This window comes from Chiloscyllium punctatum, chromosome 19 (assembly GCF_047496795.1).
Source record: "Chiloscyllium punctatum isolate Juve2018m chromosome 19, sChiPun1.3, whole genome shotgun sequence".
In the NCBI taxonomy this organism is placed as follows: domain Eukaryota; kingdom Metazoa; phylum Chordata; class Chondrichthyes; order Orectolobiformes; family Hemiscylliidae; genus Chiloscyllium; species Chiloscyllium punctatum.
The window spans coordinates 92240493-92260492 of NC_092757.1; the positions used below are offsets into that span (position 1 = coordinate 92240493).

Consider the following 20000-nt stretch of genomic DNA (forward strand, 5'->3'; position numbering starts at 1 on the left):
AGTGACCCGATGCCCCCCGAGCACTGGCCTCAGGCTCGGGAATGTTATCCAGCAATCTGACCCCAATACCATCACACTCCCAAAATCCTACTCGTCCTTATCCCTGTGGTCACGTGGGATTGAGGGATTGGGGGGGGGGGGGGTGAATGTGGGTGGGGAGTGAGTGTGGGAGGGGGGTAAGTCTGGGGTGGGGGGGGGAAAGAGTGTGAGGGAGTGTGTGTGTGGGAGGTGAGTGTGTGGGGGGTGAGTGTGTGGAGGGAGTGTGGGGGGGAAATGTCAGGGGTGGGTGTGGAAGGGGGGAGTGTGGGGAGGGAGTGTGGAGGAGAATTGGGGGGAGTGTGGGGGGGAATGTGTGGGGAGGAGTGTGTGAGGGGGGAATGTGTGGGGGGGGAGTGTGGGGGGAGTGTGTGGGGGGAGAGTATGGGGTAGTGTGTGGGGGGAGTGTGTGGGGGAGTGTGGAGAGTATGGGGGGTGATTGGGGACAGTGTGGGGGGAATGTGGGGGGATTGTTGGGGGGGTAGTGTGTGGGGGTAGTGTGTGGGGGGGTTGAGTGTGGGGGGTATGGGGGGGTGTGGGTGGAGTGTGGGAGGAGTGTGGGGGTCAGTATGGGGGTGAGAGTGTGGGGGGGGTGAGTGTGGGGAGGTGAGTGTGGGGGGGTGAGTGTGGGGGGTGAGTGTGGGGGGTGAGTGTGGGGGGTGAGTATGGGAGGTGAGTATGGGGGAGTGAGTGTGGGGGGTGAGTTTGGGGGGGGTAAGTGTGGGGGATGAGTGTGGGAGTAGTGTGGGGGGGTGAGTGTGTGGGGGGAATGTGGGAGGGAGTGAGTGTGGGAGGGGTGAGTGTGGGAGGGGTGAGTGTGGGAGGGGAGTGTGGGAGGGGAGTGTGGGAGTGGGTGAATGGGGGGGTGAGTGTGGGAGGGGTGAGTGTGGGAGGGGTGAGTGTGGGAGGGGAGTGTGGGAGGGGAGTGTGGGAGGGAGTGAGTGTGGGAGGGGTGAGTGTGGGAGGTGAGTGTGGGAGTGGGGTGAATGTGGGGGGGTGAATGTGGGGGGGGTGTGTGTGGGAGGGGGAAGTGTGGGAGGGGGAAGTGTGTGGAGTGGAGTGTGGGTGGGGAATGTGGTGGGGGAATGTTGGGGGGGAGTGTGTGGGAGGGGAAGTGTGTGGGGGGAGTGTGTGGGGGGGGAGTGTGTGGGGGAGTGGGGAGAGTGTGGGAGGGGAGTGTGTGGGGGGGAGTGTGTGGGGGGGAAGTGTGTGGGGGGAAGTGTGTGGGGGGGAGGTGTGTGGGGGGGAGTGTGTGGGGGGAGTGGGGGGAGAGTGTGGGAGGGGAGCGTGTGGGGGGGAAGTGTGTGGGGGGGAGTGTGTGGGGGGGGAAGTGTGTGGGGGGGAGGTGTGTGGGGGGGAGTGTGTGGGGGAGTGGGGAGAGTGTGGGAGGGGAGTGTGTGGGGGGAGTGTGTGGGGGGAAGTGTGTGGGGGGGAAGTGTGTGGGGGGGAGTGTGTGGGGGGGAAGTGTGTGGGGGGGGGTGTGTGGGGGGGGAAGTGTGTGGGGGGGAGGTGTGTGGGGGGGAGTGTGTGGGGGAGTGGGGAGAGTGTGGGAGGGGAGTGTGTGGGGGGGAGTGTGTGGGGGGGAAGTGTGTGGGGGGAAGTGTGTGGGGGGGGTGTGTGTGGGGGGGAAGTGTGTGGGGGGGAGTGTGTGGGGGGGAGTGTGTGGGGGGGAAGTGTGTGGGGGGGAGTGTGTGGGGGGGGAGTGTGTGGGGGGGAGTGTGTGGGGGGAGTGTGTGGGGGGGAGTGTGTGGGGGCGAGTGTGTGGGGGGGAGTGTGTGGGGGGGAGTGTGTGGGGGGGAGTGTGTGGGGGGGAGTGTGTGGGGCGGAGTGTGTGGGGCGGAGTGTGTGGGGGGGAGTGTGTGGGGGGGAGTGTGTGGGGGGGAAGTGTGTGGGGGGAAGTGTGTGGGGGGAGTGTGTGGGGGGAAGTGTGTGGGGGGGAGTGTGTGGGGGGGAGTGTGTGGGGGGGAAGTGTGTGGGGGGGAAGTGTGTGGGGGGGAGTGTGTGGGGGGGAAGTGTGTGGGGGGGGAGTGTGTGGGGGGGAAGTGTGTGGGGGGGAAGTGTGTGGGGGGGAGTGTGTGGGGGGGAGTGTGTGGGGGGGGAAGTGTGTGGGGGGGAAGTGTGTGGGGGGGAAGTGTGTGGGGGGGGAGTGTGGGGGGTGGGAGTGTGGGGGGGGGGAGTGTGTGGGGGGAGTGTGTGGGGGGGAGTGTGTGGGGGGGAAGTGTGTGGGGGGAGTGTGTGGGGGGGAAGTGTGGGGGGTGGGAGTGTGTGGGGGGGAGTGTGTGGGGGGGTGTGTGGGGGGGGAGTGTGTGGGGGGGAGTGTGTGGGGGGGAGTGTGTGGGGGGGAGTGTGTGGGGGGAGTGTGGGGGGTGGGAGTGTGTGGGGGGGGAGTGTGTGGGGGGAGTGTGTGGGGGGGAGTGTGTGGGGGGGAAGTGTGTGGGGGGGGAAGTGTGTGGGGGGGAGTGTGTGGGGCGGAGTGTTTGGGGGGGAGAGTGTGGGGGGGAGTGTGAAGGGGTGGGGATCTGAGTGAGTGTGGGAGGGGAGTGTGGGCAGAGTGTGGGGGGAGTGTGGGGGGGGAGTGTGGAGAAGTGGGGGGGCTGGGTGAGTGCGTGGGGGGGAGTGTGGAGGGGTGGGGGGCTGAGTGAGTGCGTGGGGGGGAGTGTGGAGGGGTGGGGGACTGGGTGAGTGTGGGGAGGTGGGGGTGGGGGGAGTGTGGGGGTGGTGAGTGTGAGGGGTGGGGGCTGCTCCATCCTGCTGCTGTTTCTAGGGGCTGGGTAACTGTCCCGGGATGGTAGACCGTCAGGAGCAGCAGCTCACCCTGACCTGGGCCACTCACTCAATCGCCAACCTGTTCACTTTATTAAACAAAACCCTGGGTGTTCCATGGTCAGTTTTACTGATTCCAGGTGTTTATTAATGGAATTTAAAAGGGCAGCTGGGAGTTTGGGGTGGTCATTACCAGTGGGGTATGGGGTCACCAGACATTCACCAACCCAGCTCCACAAGACCACCCTGAGACTCCCAGTGGATGGTTATTCTGTGTGTGTCTGTGTGTGTGAGCGAGTGTGTGTGTGTGAGTGTATGTGTGTGGTGTGTGTGAGTGTGTGCATGTGAGTTGTGCGTGTGTGTATGTGTGAGTGTGTGTGTGTGTGTGTGAGTGTGTGTACATGCACGCAAGTGTGTGCATATGTGTGTGCACGCGTGAGTGTGTGTGTGCGTGTGTGCGCACGTGTGTGTATGTGTGTGAGTGTGTGTGCATGTGTTGGCCTTGTGTGTACATTGAAATGGGCAGGATAACATGAAGTGTAAAACGAAACTGCTAATCTTTTACAGATCCGAGAACAGGGAAGACCTGCCTGATGAAAGCGTTACTGAATCTGAACAGCAATACCAATGAAATAATTGAGAAACTGTTTGCAGTCGCAGAGAGAGATGATTGTTTAAAACTGCTGATTAATGCTGCATATTGTGATAAAGATTATAAAGGTAGGTTAACAGAATGGCAGCTGCTGGGTCCAAGAACATGATACTGGAAGGTTTCGCCAGCATCATGGAATGGCTCTATCTCCTTTACCACCCATTCTGGACTGCTCTGGGATGGAAACGCATTGAATAAGCTGCAATACCACTCTAGATGATCATAAAGTGCTGTGCTGTAGGATTGATTAGTCACTCAGCTTCTCCCCAAATGTCACCCACTCACAGCATCAGGAAACTCAATACCCAATTCGGAATCCGGCCCATAACGTCCTGACCCCCTGTCCCCCCATCATTCATAACCACAATGCCCCTAACCAGAGACAGCCATTGGGAAGAAAGCTGCCCAGGTTCATGTCAGGGTCACCTCCAACAGTCCAGGTAAACCCAAGTAAAAGCTGGAATAAAATTCAAGAGCTCTATTGAGTCCCCTTGAGGTATCCCTTAGAGTGTGCTGGGTGGGGGGGGGGGGGGGGGGGCGGGTGGGGGGGGGAGGTGGAGGAGTAGTTGAGCTTAGAGATAAGGAGCAAAATTCTCCGCACTTAGCCCAAACTCGGAAGCAGGGAGTGGGAGACCAGGCTGAACACAGTGACAGTGGAGCAAAACTCCCTTTGATGAGGTCAAAGGCATGACAGTGGGAGAATGGGGTAAGGGTGGGGGGACTGAGTAAATAATGGTGGAGGAGGAGGGCTTGAGAAGGGCTCTGCATGTATTTCAGAGGGATGGGGCATTTGAGAGGGATGGGGCATTTGAGAGAGATGGGGTATTGGAGAGAGATGGGGTATTTGAGAGAGATGGGGTATTTGAGAGCGATGGAATATTTGATAGCGATGGGGTATTTGATAGCGATGGGGTATTTGATAGCGATGGGGTATTTGATAGCGATGGGGTATTTGAGAGGGATGGGGTATTTGAGAGGGATGGGGTATTTGAGAGTGATGGGTATTTGATAGCGATGGGGTATTTGAGAGGGATGGGGTATTTGAGAGGGATGGGGTATTTGAGAGGGATGATGTATTTGAGAGGGATGGGGTATTTGAGAGAGATGGGGTATTTGAGAGCGATGGGTATTTGATAGCGATGGGGTATTTGAGATCAATGGGGTATTTGAGAGGGATGGGGTATTTGATAGCGATGGGGTATTTGAGATCAATGGGGTATTTGAGAGGGATGGGGTATTTGATAGCGATGGGGTATTTGAGATCAATGGGGTATTTGAGAGGGATGGGGTATTTGATAGCGATAGGGTATTTGAGAGCGATGGGGCATTTGAGAGAGATGGGGCATTTGAGAGGGATGGGGTATTTGAGAGAGGTGGGGTATTTGAGAGAGATGGGGTATTTGAGAGTGATGGGGTATTTGAGAGGGATGGGGTATTTGATAGCGATGGGGTATTTGAGATCAATGGGGTATTTGAGAGCGATGGGGTATTTGAGAGAGATGGGGTATTTGAGATCAATGGGGTATTTGAGAGGGATGGGGCATTTGAGGGGGATGGGGTATTTGAGAGGGATGGGGTATTTGATAGCGATGGGGTATTTGAGATCAATGGGGTATTTGAGAGGGATGGGGTATTTGATAGCGATGGGGTATTTGAGATCAATGGGGTATTTGAGAGCAATGGGGCATTTGAGAGAGATGGGTATTTGATAGCGATGGGGTATTTGAGATCAATGGGGTATTTGAGAGGGATGGGGTATTTGATAGCGATGGGGTATTTGAGATCAATGGGGTATTTGAGAGGGATGGGGCATTTGAGAGGGATGGGGTATTTGAGAGGGATGGGGTATTTGAGAGCGATGGGGTATTTGAGAGGGATGGGGTATTTGATAGCGATGGGGTATTTGAGATCAATGGGGTATTTGAGAGGGATGGGGTATTTGATAGCGATGGGGTATTTGAGATCAATGGGGTATTTGAGAGGGATGGGGTATTTGATAGCGATGGGGTATTTGAGATCAATGGGGTATTTGAGAGGGATGGGGTATTTGATAGCAATGGGGTATTTGAGAGCGATGGGGCATTTGAGAGAGATGGGGCATTTGAGAGGGATGGGGTATTTGAGAGAGATGGGTATTTGATAGCGATGGGGTATTTGAGATCAATGGGGTATTTGAGAGGGATGGGGTATTTGATAGCGATGGGGTATTTGAGATCAATGGGGTATTTGAGAGCGATGGGGCATTTGAGAGAGATGGGGTATTTGAGATCAATGGGGTATTTGAGAGGGATGGGGCATTTGAGAGGGATGGGGTATTTGAGAGGGATGGGGTATTTGAGAGCGATGGGGTTTTTGAGAGCGATGGGGTATTTGAGAGCGATGGGGTATTTGAGGGGGATGAGGTATTTGAGAGCGATGGGGTATTTGGGAGGGGTGGGGTATTTGAGAGCGATGGGGTATTTGAGGGGGATGAGGTATTTGAGAGCGATGGGGTATTTGAGAGGGATGGGGTATTTGAGAGCGATGGGGCATTTGAGAGAGTTGGGGTATTTGAGAGAGATGGGGTATTTGAGAGAGATGGGGTATTTGAGAGCAATGGGGGATTTGAGAGCAATGGGGTATTTGAGAGAGATGGGGTATTTGAGAGCGAAGGGGTATTTATGAGCGATGGGGGATTTGAGAGCGATGGGGCATTTGAGAGAGATGGGGTATTTGAGAGCGATGGGGGATTTGAGAGCGATGGGGGATTTGAGAGGGATGGGGTATTTGAGAGCGATGGGGTATTTGAGGGGGATGAGGTATTTGAGAGCGATGGGGGATTTGAGAGGGATGGGGTATTTGAGAGCGATGGGGTATTTGAGAGGGATGAGGTATTTGAGAGCGATGGGGTATTTGAGAGCGATGGGGTATTTGAGAGGGATGGGGTATTTGAGGGGGATGAGGTATTTGAGAGCGATGGGGTATTTGAGAGCGATGGGGTATTTGAGAGCGATGGGGTATTTGAGAGGGATGGGGTATTTGAGGGGGATGAGGTATTTGAGAGCGATGGGGGATTTGAGAGGGATGGGGGATTTGAGAGGGATGGGGTATTTGAGAGGGATGATGTATTTGAGAGGGATGGGGTATTTGAGAGGGATGGGGTATTTGATAGCGATGGGGTATTTGAGAGCGATGGGGTATTTGAGGGGGATGAGGTATTTGAGAGGGATGGGGTATTTGAGAGCGATGGGGTATTTGAGGGGGATGAGGTATTTGAGAGGGATGGGGTATTTGAGAGCGATGGGGTATTTGAGAGGGATGGGGTATTTGAGAGGGATGAGGTATTTGAGAGCGATGGGGTATTTGAAAGGGAGGGGATGTAAAGGAGGGGAGAGTTTATAGGGTACTCAGGTACTCAAGAGGAGATGGGAAGAGATGAAGGAGGTGAGGGATTTTAAGATGATTCTGTGATCTATGATCCTGCCCCAGTAGCTGCCTGATGAAGGAGCAGTGCTCTGAAAGCGAGTGTTTCCAAATAAACCTGTTGGACTATAACCTGGTGTTGTGTGATTGTTAACTTTGATATATCTGAAACAACAGACTGATGGGTTTGAGAGGTTTCCCTTTCTGTTTTGGAGGTCAGGCAGCCCTCCACATTGCCATCGAAAGACGCTGCCTGGACATTGTCAAACTCCTGCTGGAGAAAGGAGCTGACGTCAACATCAAGGCCAATGGGAAATTTTTCACACCCAGCAGAAAAAATCGCAGCAGCTTCTATTTTGGTAAGTTACCTTTCCGAATTAAATACTACCCGTTTTTACTCAAGATTAGGGTGGGGCTGGAAAAGCACAGCAGGTCAGGCAGCATCCGAGGAGCTGGAGAATTGATGTTTCGGTTCAGGAATGAGGGGTACCCATTTTTAACCTAATACGCCCCAAAGGGGTGTCAATGTGCACATCCCTAGTTGCCCCCTTGAGAAGGTGGGGGTGAGCTGCCTTCTTGAACCGCTGCAGTCCATGTGCTGTGGGTTGACCCACAATGTCCCTTAGGGAGGGAATCCCAGGATTCTGACCCAGTGACAGTGAAGGAACAGCAATTATATTTCCAAGTCAGGATGGGGAGGGGCTCGGAGGGGAATGTGCAGTGGGTGGTGTTCCCATGTATCTGTGGTCCATGAGTCTCTCAGGTCACAGCAGAGGTCGTGTGTTTGGAAGGGGCTGTGAAACGAGGCTGGCTGAGTTAACACAGTGAACCTTTTATTGATGGCCCAGCCCCTTCTGTCACTATAGCACTGTCAATGGAACGTGTATCTACCTCATTGAACCTTCAATCAACGTGCTCCCTACACTGTCCCATTGCATTGATGTAGTGCCTGCATGTGCCTGCATCCTTTAGTGTAACAACAAGGGAATTTCTGCAGGATTAAAACAAACTCTGTGTGTAAAAGTCTATCGAAAACCATGAATCTATTATCGATTATTGAAAAAACCCACCTGGGTCACAAATGGCCCTGGGAAGGAGACTGCTATTCTTCCCTGGTCTGACCTCCATGTGACTCCAGACCCACAGCAATGGGGTTGACTCTTTTCCACTCTCTGGGTAATTAGGGATGGGCAAGAAATACTAACCAGGTCAGTGATGCCCGCATCCTGTGAATGAATAAAAAATTGGGGAGAAAGTGGAGCCCCTGAGTTCATTGCTTCAAGGAGCAACAGGTTAGAGTGAGAGACAGTATGAAGGGTGTCAGACAGGATGAGGTGAGAGAGCAGCAGCCAGGAGGGAATGGCACTATCAGCAACTTGCCCTCCACACATTGTCTGACACCAACTCCGGGTCAACCATCGACAGCTGGGATCGCACTGGGTACCGGGGGAGTTGGGGGGGGGGGGGGGGGGAAGGTATACACCAATATCACGTGGATTGCAGTAATTCAAGGCAGTAGCTCACTCCCCCCGCACCCCCCCCCCCCAATTACACAGAGACACTTACACAGGGACACTTACACGGGGACACTTACACAGGGGCATTTACACAGGGACATTTACACAGGGGGACTTACACAGGGACACTTACACAGGGACACTTACACGGGGACACTTACACAGGGGCATTTACACAGGGACACTTATACAGGGACACTTATACAGGGACACTTACACAGGGGCATTTACACAGGGGGACTTACACGGGGACACTTACACAGGGGCATTTACACAGGGACACTTATACAGGGACACTTACACAGGGACACTTACACAGGGACACTTACACAGGGGCATTTACACAGGGGGACTTACACAGGGACACTTACACAGGGACACTTACACAGGGACACTTACACGGGGACACTTACACGGGGACACTTACACAGGGGCATTTACACAGGGACACTTATACAGGGACACTTACACAGGGACACTTACACAGGGGCATTTACACAGGGGGACTTACACAGGGACACTTACACAGGGACACTTACACAGGGACACTTACACAGGGGGACTTACACAGGGGCATTTACACAGGGACACTTACACAGGGACACTTACACAGGGACACTTACACAGGGGCATTTACACAGGGACACTTACACAGGGGGACTTACACAGGGGGACTTACACAGGGGCACTTACACAGGGGCACTTACGCAGGGACACTTACAAGGGGACACTTACACAGGGGCATTTACACGGGGACACTTACACGGGGGCACTTACACGGGGACACTTACACGGGGACACTTACACAGGGACACTTACACAGGGACACTTACACGGGGACACTTACACAGGGGCATTTACACAGGGACACTTACACAGGGACACTTACACAGGGGGACTTACACAGGGACACTTACACAGGGACACTTACACAGGGGCATTTACACAGGGACACTTACACGGGGGCACTTACACAGGGGTGTTTACACAGGGGCGTTTACACAGGGGCATTTACACAGGGATGTTTACACGGGGGTGTTTACACAGGGACATTTACACAGGGGGACTTACACAGGGGCACTTACACAGGGACACTTACACGGGGACAGTTACACAGGGGCATTTACACAGGGACACTTACACGGGGACACATACACAGGGGCATTTACACAGGGACAATTACACAGGGGCACTTACACGGGGACACTTACACGGGGACACTTACACAGGGACACTTACACAGAGACACTTACACAGAGACACTTACACAGGGGCACTTACACAGGGACACTTACACAGGGGCATTTACACAGGGACACTTACACAGGGGGACTTACACAGGGGCATTTACACAGGGACACTTACACGGGGACACTTACACAGGGACACTTACACAGGGGCATTTACACAGGGACACTTACACAGGGGCATTTACACAGGGGCACTTACACAGGGACACTTAAACAGGGGCATTTACACAGGGGCACTTACACAGGGACACTTACACAGGGGCATTTACACAGGGGCATTTACACAGGGACACTTATACGGGGGCACTTACACAGAGACACTTACACAGGGGGACTTACACGGGCATTTACACAGGAGCACTTACACGGGGACACTTACACAGGGGCATTTACACAGGGACACTTACACGGGGGCACTTACACGGGGGCACTTACACAGGGGCATTTACACAGAGACACTTACACAGGGGCATTTACACAGGGGCACTTACACAGGGGCATTTACACACGGGCATTTACACAGGGAAACTTACACAGGGGTATTTACAAGGGGACACTTACACAGGGGCATTTACACAGGGACACTTACACAGGGGCATTTACACAGGGGCATTTACATAGGGACACTTACACAAAGACACTTACACGGGGCATTTACACAGAGACACTTACACGGGACACTTACATATGGACACTTACACAGGGACATTTACACAGGGGCACTTACACAGGGGCATTTACACAGGGACACTTACACAGGGACACTTACACAGGGGCACTTACACAGGGGCATTTACACAGGGACACTTACACAGGGACATTTACACAGGGGCACTTACACAGGGGCATTTACACAGGGGCATTTACACAGGGACACTTACACGGAGGCACTTACACAGGGGCACTTACACAGGGGCACTTACACAGGGGCACTTACACAGGGGCATTTACACAGAGACACTTACACAGGGACACTTACACAGGGACACTTACACGGGGCACTTACACAGGGACACTTACACAGGGAGACTTACACAGAGACACTTACACAGGGACACTTACACAGGGACACTTACACAGGGGCACTTATACAGGGGCATTTACACAGGGGCATTTACACAGGAACACTTACACAGGGGCACTTACACAGGGGCACTTACACAGGGACACTTACACGGGGGCACTTACACAGGGGCATTTACACAGGGGGACTTACACAGGGACACTTACACAGGGGCATTTACACAGGGGCATTTACACAGGAACACTTACACAGGGGCACTTACACAGGGGCACTTACACAGGGACACTTACACAGGGGCATTTACACAGGGGCACTTACACAGGGGCACTTACACAAGTGCACTTACACAGGGAGACTTACACAGAGACACTTACATGGGGGCATTTACACAGGGGCACTTACACAGGGGCATTTACACGGGGACACTTACACAGGGACACTTACACAGGGGCATTTACACAGGGGCATTTACACAGGGACACTTACACAGGGGCATTTACACAGGGGCACTTACACAGGGGCATTTACACAGGGGCATTTACACAAGGACACTTACACAGGGACACTTACACTGGGGCACTTACACAGGGGCATTTACACGGGGGCACTTACACAGGGGCACTTACACAGGGGCATTTACACAGGGCATTTACACAGGGACACAGATTTAGGGTGTGAGGGGACAGATATAAAAGAGACCTAAGGGGTAACGTTTTCACACAGAGGGGGTGGTACGGGTATGGAATGAGCTGCCAGAGGAAGTGGTGGAGGCTGGTACAATTACAGCATTTAAATGGCATTTTTAGATTAGATTACATTACAGTGTGGAAACAGGCCCTTCGGCCCAATAAGTCCACACCGACCCGCCGAAGCGCAACCCACCCATACCCCTACATTTACCCCTTACCTACCACTATGGGCAATTTAGCATGGCCAATTCACCCTGACCTGCACATCTTTGGACTGTGGGAGGAAACCCACGCAGACACGGGGAGAATGTGCAAACTCCACACAGTCAGTCACCTGAGGTGGGAATTGAACCCGGGTCTCTGGCGCTGTGAGATAGCAGTGCTAACCACTGTGCCACCGTGCCGCCCATTTGGATGGGTATATGAATGGGAAGGGTTTAGAGGGATATGGGCCGGGTGGTGGCAGGTGGGACTAGATTGGGTTGGGATATCTGGTCAGGACAAGTTGGCCTGAGGGGTCTGTTTCCGTGCTGGAGATCTCTATGACTCTAAAAACAGGAAGAGTGTGCAGGGCAGGAAAGGGAAATCAGGGAATTACTGCATATTTAAGCTGGTGAGTGATTTGGAAAAACAATGTCCAGTGAATCCAAAATGGCCAGCAGTCAACCAAGGTAGTTTCCAGATAAACACATTGATTATTTACTGATTGTTCAGGTGCATGGAGCTGTAAAGGAGATTGGAATTTGGGTTAATACAAACTGGAAGACCTTAGAGAGACTGAGGACTGCAGATGCTGGAGATCAGAGTCGAGAGTGTGGTGCTGGAAAAGCACAGATGGTCAGGCAGCATCCGAGGGGCAGGAGAATCAGCGTTTCAGGCATAAACCCTACACCAGGAATTCCTGATGAAGGGCCAATGCCCAAAACATTGATTCTGCTGCTCCTGTAAGCCCTCACATCTGTACAACAAGTGAAATCGAAGGTGGCATTAATCTCAGTGGGGATGGAATATAATGAGAACAATGTGATTTTTTTTCCCAAAAATACTGACCTTGGATGCAACACCAAATAGATTCAGCTGAAAAAGGTTAAACAGGAAACAACTCCCAAATGGAGCGTATAATCTGCCAGGTTTAGGAGGTTGAGGGCTGATCTGATAGAGTATTTAAAGTATCATTTTAGAAAGGATTTTTTAGTCTTTTTTCTGCCTTCCTGGGGGAGGTCAGAAAATTAGAATTCAAGCTGGGGCCAGGTGGAGTCCCAGGAAAGGTTGGCGGAAACCTGGAACATTCTCCCCTCAGTGAGATAGAGGCTGGTGCTGGTGTTTGCAACGAGAGATGTGTTCAACCTGGGAGGCTCTGTATTGTCAGTGAGCACAGACTCAATGAGGTAGGGGGTCTCGCTCAGATAAAGGCCCATCAATTAGCCAAGGATAGGTGAGGGATTAGAGTCATAGAGTCATAGAGATGTACAGCATGGAAACAGACCCTTCAGTCCAATCTGTCCATGCCGACCAGATATCCCAACCCAATCTAGTCCCACCTGCCAGCACCCGGCCCATATCCCTCCAAACCCTTCCTATTCATATACCCATCCAAATGCCTCTTAAATGTTGCAATTGTACCAGCCTCCACCACACCCTCTGGCAGCTCATTCCATACACGTACCACCCTCTGCGTGAAAAAGTTGCCCCTTAGGTCTCTTTTATATCTTTCCCCTCTCACCCTAAACTTATGCCCTCTAGTTCTGGACTCCCCCACCCCAGGGAAAAGACTTTGTCTATTTATCCTATCTATGCCCCTCATAATTTTGTAAACCTCTATAAAGTCACCCCTCAGCCTCCGACACTCCAGGGAAAACAGCCCCAGCCTGTTCAGCCTCTCCCTGTAGCTCAAATCCTCCAACCCTGGCAACATCCTTGTAGATCTTTTCTGAACCCTTTCAAGTTTCACAACATCTTTCCGATAGTAAGGAGACCAGAATTGCACACAATATTCCAACAGTGGCCTAACCAATGTGACGAGAGGAGAACTCCTGGAATAGTTGAGTCTGGAGTTGAGAAATGCAGGGCTGGGCTGTTGCTCACAGCTTGATATCCCACAGGTGAACTACCGCTGGCTCTGGCTGCATGCACCAACCAACCAGAGATAGTTACACTTCTCCTGAACCACCCAGGAATAAAGATCGGAGAGCAGGACTCGAGGGGGAACACAGTCCTGCACGCACTGGTCACGATAGCAGATGACACAGTGGACAACACTAAGGTTGTTACCGAAATGTACAACAAGATCTTGATTGAAAACAAACAGAGCAACCTGGAGGATATAAAGAACGTCAAAGGACTGACCCCATTACAGCTCGCAGCCAAACTGGGCAAGTTTGAGGCAAGACCTTTTCATTTCTCTATAGAATGGGCACTGGGTCTGTGTTAGAGAGTGGCTATTTACTCAGTGACCTTCGCTGGCAGAGGGTCTGTCACAGCCAGGCAGGGTCAATGTGTACATAATCATACTGACTCTCCTTAGAGAGTCAGTAACCATCGATACACTCATAGAAACAGAGAACTTTCCAGTGCAGTTCAGGCCCTTCGGCCCTCGATGTTCATCGATCTGTGCAACCAATCTGAAGCCTATCTACCCTACACTATTCTATTTTAATCCATATGTTTATCCAGTGACCATTTAAATGCCCTTAAAGTTGGTGAGTCTGCAACTGTTGCAGGCGGGGCGTTCCATGCCCCTACTACTCTCTGAGTAAAGACACTACCTCTGACATCTGTCCTATATCTATCACTCCTCAATTTAAAGCTATGTTCCCTCGTGCTAGCCATCACCATCCGAGGACAAAGGCTCTCACTGTCCACCTTATCTAACCCTCTGATTATCTTCTATGTCCTAATTAAGTCACCTCTCAACCTTCTTCTCTCTAATGAAAACAGCCTCAAGTCCCTCAGCCTTTTCTAGTAAGACCTCCCCTTCACACCAGGCAACATCCTAGTAAATCACCTCTGAACCCTTTCCAAAGCTTCCACATCCCTCCTATAATGCAGTGACCAGAACCGTATGCAATACCCAAAGTACAGACGCACCAGAGTTTTGTAGAGCTGCTCTCAAACTATCAGTTGCCCATAGTGTCCAGAGATGTGTGGATTAGCTGCATTAGTCAGGGATAAATGTGGAGTAATAGGGAATGAATTGGCGGGGTAGTCTTCGGAGGGTCAGTGTGGAGTTGTTGGGTTAAAGGGCCTGTTTCCACACTGTAGGGACAGGGGCTCTAATAAATAAAGGAAACTCCACTCACTAAACTGAGTTACACTCATTCATGGTGTTACATCACCCTCTGTTGACCAAACTGTGAACTGCATAAGGTTCTCGGAACACAAAATGCGCAGTGATTACTGAGTCAGAGATTACAGTGCTGAAAGCCCATTATCTGTTTGTGTTGTGTCACCATTATCTTACCAGACCATAGGGGCTGTTTTCTCTCAGTCTACAATTGCTAATCTAAACCGAGATGCCACGTCCTGTTCCACAGGAAAAGGGGGAATTCCCTTCAGAATGTGCTTTCTTTAATATTAATCCTGTGCTGTCATCCCATCCAGAAATCTGGGGGGAGGTGGGAGTTTCATGCCCAAGTATTTGTGTACATTTGTAAAGGTAAAGCTGCCATACTCCCATAGGACCACTCTCTTCCAGAGAGAGGGAGGGGAAGGGGAAAGGGGAGGGAAGAGGAGAGTGGAGAGGAGGGTAGAGGGTGGTGGAGAATGAGAGGGGGTGGAGGAGGGAGTGAGGGAGATGGGGGAAAGGGAGAGAGGAGGGGAGAGAGAGAGAGAGACAGAGAGAGAGAAAGGGAGGGGGGGGCAAGGGGAGGAGGGAGAGAGAGAGAATTCAGAGTCTCGCATTTCAAACCCTGTAAACACGTGGATGGAGATGACATTTTTTACCTTTCAGATATTCAGGAGTATCCTCGGAAGAGAAATGAAAGACAAGGAGCACATGGATCTCTCTCGGAAAATTACTGACTGGGCGTATGGTCCCATTTCGTCTTCACTCTATGACATCACTGGAGTGGACACGTTCGAGAGGAATTCCGTTCTGAAAGTTGTCGTCTTTAACACAAAGATCCAGGCAAGTTATTTCCAATTTGACACTTCCAACTCCGAGCTCATCATCTCTGCATCAACAAAGCTTCCTATGACAGGAAAACAAGTGACGGTGCTGAATCGGATTGAAACAGTTGTTTGAAGGACAGGTTCTCCCTCCCCTCACTGAAACCTTTCCCTTTCTCTAAGAACTGATTGAAGTGACACTGATCACTGGTTACACAACCTGTCAAATCGAAATGATGCATCTTCTGCATTCTATTAACTCATCCACTGTCTATCCCTGATAATACATTTCCCTCGACACCGTGGACTCTCATTTTATGTTGGAACATTCAATGTGGCATTTTGTCATATTCCTTCCGGAAATTCGATTAACTGTCTCCCCATTATTCACATTGGTTGTTATTTCCTTAAAGAATGCTAATGAATTAATCAAACACTATTTCCCTTTCACAAATCCACTTTAACTCTGTGGGGTTATGTTAAGATTTTACACTCCTGCTAATAACTTCTTGAATAGATTCCAGCATTTGCCCCATGGTGGATGCTGGACTGACCAGCCTGCAGTTTTCTGCTTCAACAATCTCCTGCCGTTAGATGGAGGAGTCGGGTTTGCTAGTGACAATCTGGCAGCACCTTTTCTAAAATCCAGGGAATGTTGGAAAACTAGAACCAATTCACAGAACAACAAAGAACAAAGAAAATTTACAGCCCAGGAACAGGCCCTTCGGCCCTCCAAGCCTGAGCTGATCCAAATCTACTGTTTAAACCTGTCACCCAATTCCTAAGCATCTGTATCCCTCTGCTCCCCACCTACTCACTCATCTGTCCAGACGCATCTTAAATGAATCTACTGTGCCTGCCTCTACCACCTCTGCTGGCAACGCGTTCCAAACGCCCACCACCCTCTGTGTGAAGTACTTGCCACGTGTATCCCCCTTAAACTTGTCACCTCTCACCTTAAAAGCCTGACCTCTCGTTATTGAATCCTTCACCCTGGGAAAAAGCTTCTCTCAATCCACCCTGTCTATACCCTTCATGATTTTATAAACCTCAATCAGGTCCCTCCTCAATCTCCTTTATTCTAGTGAAAACAAGCCTAACCTAACTCAGATTCTCTTCTATTATCTCAGCAGCCAATCCTTTAGAATGAAGTCCACGAGGGTCAGGGGGACTCTTCAGATTGAAGTTCCAATGACTTTCTCTCACAGTTTTCCTGATGACTTTCTCTCACAGTTTTCCTGATGACTTTCTCTCACAGTTTTCCTGATGACTGTTTCACATTCCTCACCTCGAGAAAACCTCCCTTCAATTCATCTCATTGCTCCATTCACCATCAATTTCTCAGACTCTGTGGAAGATCAACATACACTCTACTGTGTTGAAAAGACCTGTCGAAACTGACTGTCCACCTTTATATTTCTTGCTAGCTTTCCCTGTACCCATTCCTGTCTCCTTCACTAATTCTTTTCTTTGTTCTCCTTTATATACCTTGTCTGATCTTCTGACCTACTCCCCACTTTTGCAGAATTAGAAACTTGGTTTTCTTCTGTTTGACACTATTAGACTTCCTTAGTCAGCCATAGATGGTGTCGAATGCACATTGAGTACTCTGAAATATCTCCTTAAAACTCTACTAGCCCATCCCGTATCCTAATTTCTCAATTAATTTTAGTCGGCTCTGCTCCTAAATCATATGTTAAAATTACAAATGGGTTGAACAGGGTAGGACTGGAGAGACAGAGAGAGAGAAAATTGTTTTGTTCAGCAAAAGGTGTTAAGACTTTGGGACTAAAGGCAGGTATTTTGGAGTTGGGCCACAGATCATTCATGACCTCACTGAATGGCAGAATGGGCTGAAAGGGCAGAATGGCCTTCACCTGTTCCTAATCCAAAACTATACAAGACAATTCCTAACAAATCCAAGGGGGAAAATGAAAAGTGTCCTCATTCAGCAGAGCAACATGAAACTCACTGTCACAGAAATTACTTCAGCTAAATAGTTTTGATTCTTTCAAAAAGAAGTTAAACTTGCATGATAATGAAATTAGAAGAAATTGCTCAGAAGCTGAAGTGAACGATTAAATGGAAGAGGCTTGCGTGAAGTATAAATACCAACACACTAACCAAGCAGATAAACAGGAGGCTGGAAGAATTTAACTGGCTTGTGCTTTTCCAGCCTCCTGTTTATCGATTTTTTTGTGGAAGATTTATGAGGGCAGAGCGGTAGATGTGATCTATATGGACTTCAGTAAGGCGTTCGACAAGATTCCCCATGGGAGACTGATTAGCAAGGTTAGATCTCATGGATTACAGGGAGAACTAGCCATTTGGATACAGAACTGGCTCAAAGGTAGAAGACAGAGGGTGGTGGTGGAGGGTTGTTTTTCAGACTGGAGGCCTGTGACCAGTGGAGTGCCACAAGGATCGGTGCTGGGCCCTCTACTTTTTGTCATTTACATAAATGATTTGGATGCGAGCATAAGAGGTACAGTTAGTAAGTTTGCAGATGACACCAAAATTGGAGGTGTAGTGGACAGCGAAGAGGGTTACCTCCGATTTACAACAGGATCTGGACCAGATGGGCCAATGGGCTGAGAAGTGGCAGATGGAGTTTAATTCCGATAAATATGAGGTGCTGCATTTTGGGAAAGGAAATCTTAGCAGGACTTATACACTTAATGGTAAGGTCCTAGGGAGTGTTGCTGAACAAAGAGACCTTGGAGTGCAGGTTCATAGCTCCTTGAAAGTGGAGTCACAGGTAGATAGGATAGTGAAGAAGGCGTTTGGTATGCTTTCCTTTATTGGTCAGAGTATTGAGTACAGGAGTTGGGAGGTCATGTTGCGGCTGTACAGGACATTGGTTAGGCCACTGTTGGAATATTGCATACAATTCTGGTCTCCTTCCTATCAGAAGGATGTTGTGAAACTTGAAATGATTCAGAAAAGATTTACAAGGATGTTACCAGGGTTGGAGGATTTGAGCTACAGGGAGAAGCTGAACAGGTTGGGGCTGTTTTCTCTGGAGCATCGGAGGCTGAGGGGTGACCTTATAGAGATTTACAAAATTATGAGGGGCATGGATAGGATAAATAGACAAAGTCTTTTCCCTGGGGTCGGCGAGTCCAGAACTAGAGGGCATAGGTTTAGGGTGAGAGGTGAAAGATATAAAAGAGACCTAAGGGGCAACTTTTTCACACAGAGGGTGGTACATGTATGGAATGAGCTGCCAGAGGATGTGGTGGAGGCTGGTACAATTGCAACATTTAAGAGGCATTTGGATGGGTATATGAATAGGAAGGGTTTGGAGGGATATGGGCTGGGTGGTGGGAGGTGGGAATAGATTAGTTTGGGATATCTGGTCAGCATGGACGGGTTGGACCGAAGGGTCTGTTTCTGTGCTGTACATCTCTATGACTCTGTGGCTTTGGATTCCAGCATCTGCAGTTTTTTTTTTCTCTAACACTAATCAAGCAGAATGGCTTTATTTTGGAAAATGCTACAAAATTAGGACATTCGATGGTCATCACCTTTCTTTCTAAAGTCATTTTAAAAAGGTTATTTTGTCCTTGGTTTTTTGAAGAGAGGTCATAAAGGCAGAGATGTCACAGAGTCAAGGGAGGAACAGTTTAACAATGGAAGGGGATCAGCCCGTTCTCCCAGTTCAGGTTTTCTCTCGTTTGGTTTTAGCTATAGTAGTCACTAGACGTAAGAGTTGGACGGTTCAGTCAAGAAATCCTCTGGCCTTGTTCGGAAATCGGTTTGGATGTTGTTCCCTCTTGCCTGTTTGAATTGACCTTTCTGCCAAGGACTGTGGTTGTGGGATGTTACTGGATTGGAACAGTCCATTAGGTAATAGTTGCTGTGTCTAGCCAGTTAAGTTTTCCAATCATTGAGTTATTCTAAATTCTGTTTTCTTTGGTTCGTGTTTCAACACTGGTGTTTAAATAAATTCTTTTGCGTAAAGCCGAGTGGTTTGCCCAGCTGCATCACTCCTGAATGACCCACTTCATGTCCACCTTTACAATAAGAAAAGGTTAGGGTCTGGGCTACTTTGGTGGGGGCTGGGGGGGCTCTGGCCTGGTCAAGGTAGTTTCATGCTGTGTAATTAATGTATACATCAAAATCAGACACCCTGGCCCTCACAAGCTACAGGACTTTTGTGTTCACTTTGTGAAAGTTGTATTTCACGCTTGACCTTCCCAACAATCTTACCAAGTTAAAACCCAAGAGGATGCTGCAGATGCTGGAAATCAAAAACAGAACTTGCTGGAAAAGCTCAGCAGGTCTGGCAGCATCTGTAATTTTGGGTCAGTGACCCTTCCCCTTAGAGAAGGTCACTCAGCCCGTAACTTAACTCCTAAGTCTGCTGAGCGTTCCCAGTAATTTGTTTTTGTTTTATCGAGTTGTTGCATTAGCACGCTAAGTGTCCCTTTAAACTCATCACGGAAAGTTAGGGCTGGCCGGTGATTAAAACGGTGAGCACCTCTTTTAATATCTCGGTTCCCACAACGCCTGCTTCTCCAGCATATGGAGCAGTGTAGCTGCAGACTCACATGGCTG

At 50.2% G+C, this 20000-nt stretch overlaps 1 protein-coding gene across 4 annotated transcripts in view; it reads left to right on the forward strand.

Moving 5' to 3' along the window:
• The window catches only part of LOC140491617 (transient receptor potential cation channel subfamily V member 3-like), a 92634-nt gene that overhangs the window by 32771 nt on the left and 39863 nt on the right, over positions 1-20000 (forward strand). For all 4 annotated transcript variants that reach the window (XM_072590064.1, XM_072590067.1, XM_072590062.1 and 1 more), the window contains 4 exons: positions 3367-3519; positions 7069-7212; positions 13436-13716; positions 15283-15459. In XM_072590064.1, coding sequence (XP_072446165.1) covers positions 3367-3519; positions 7069-7212; positions 13436-13716; positions 15283-15459 — 755 coding nt within the window. The remainder of the gene's footprint in view (positions 1-3366; positions 3520-7068; positions 7213-13435; positions 13717-15282; positions 15460-20000) is intronic.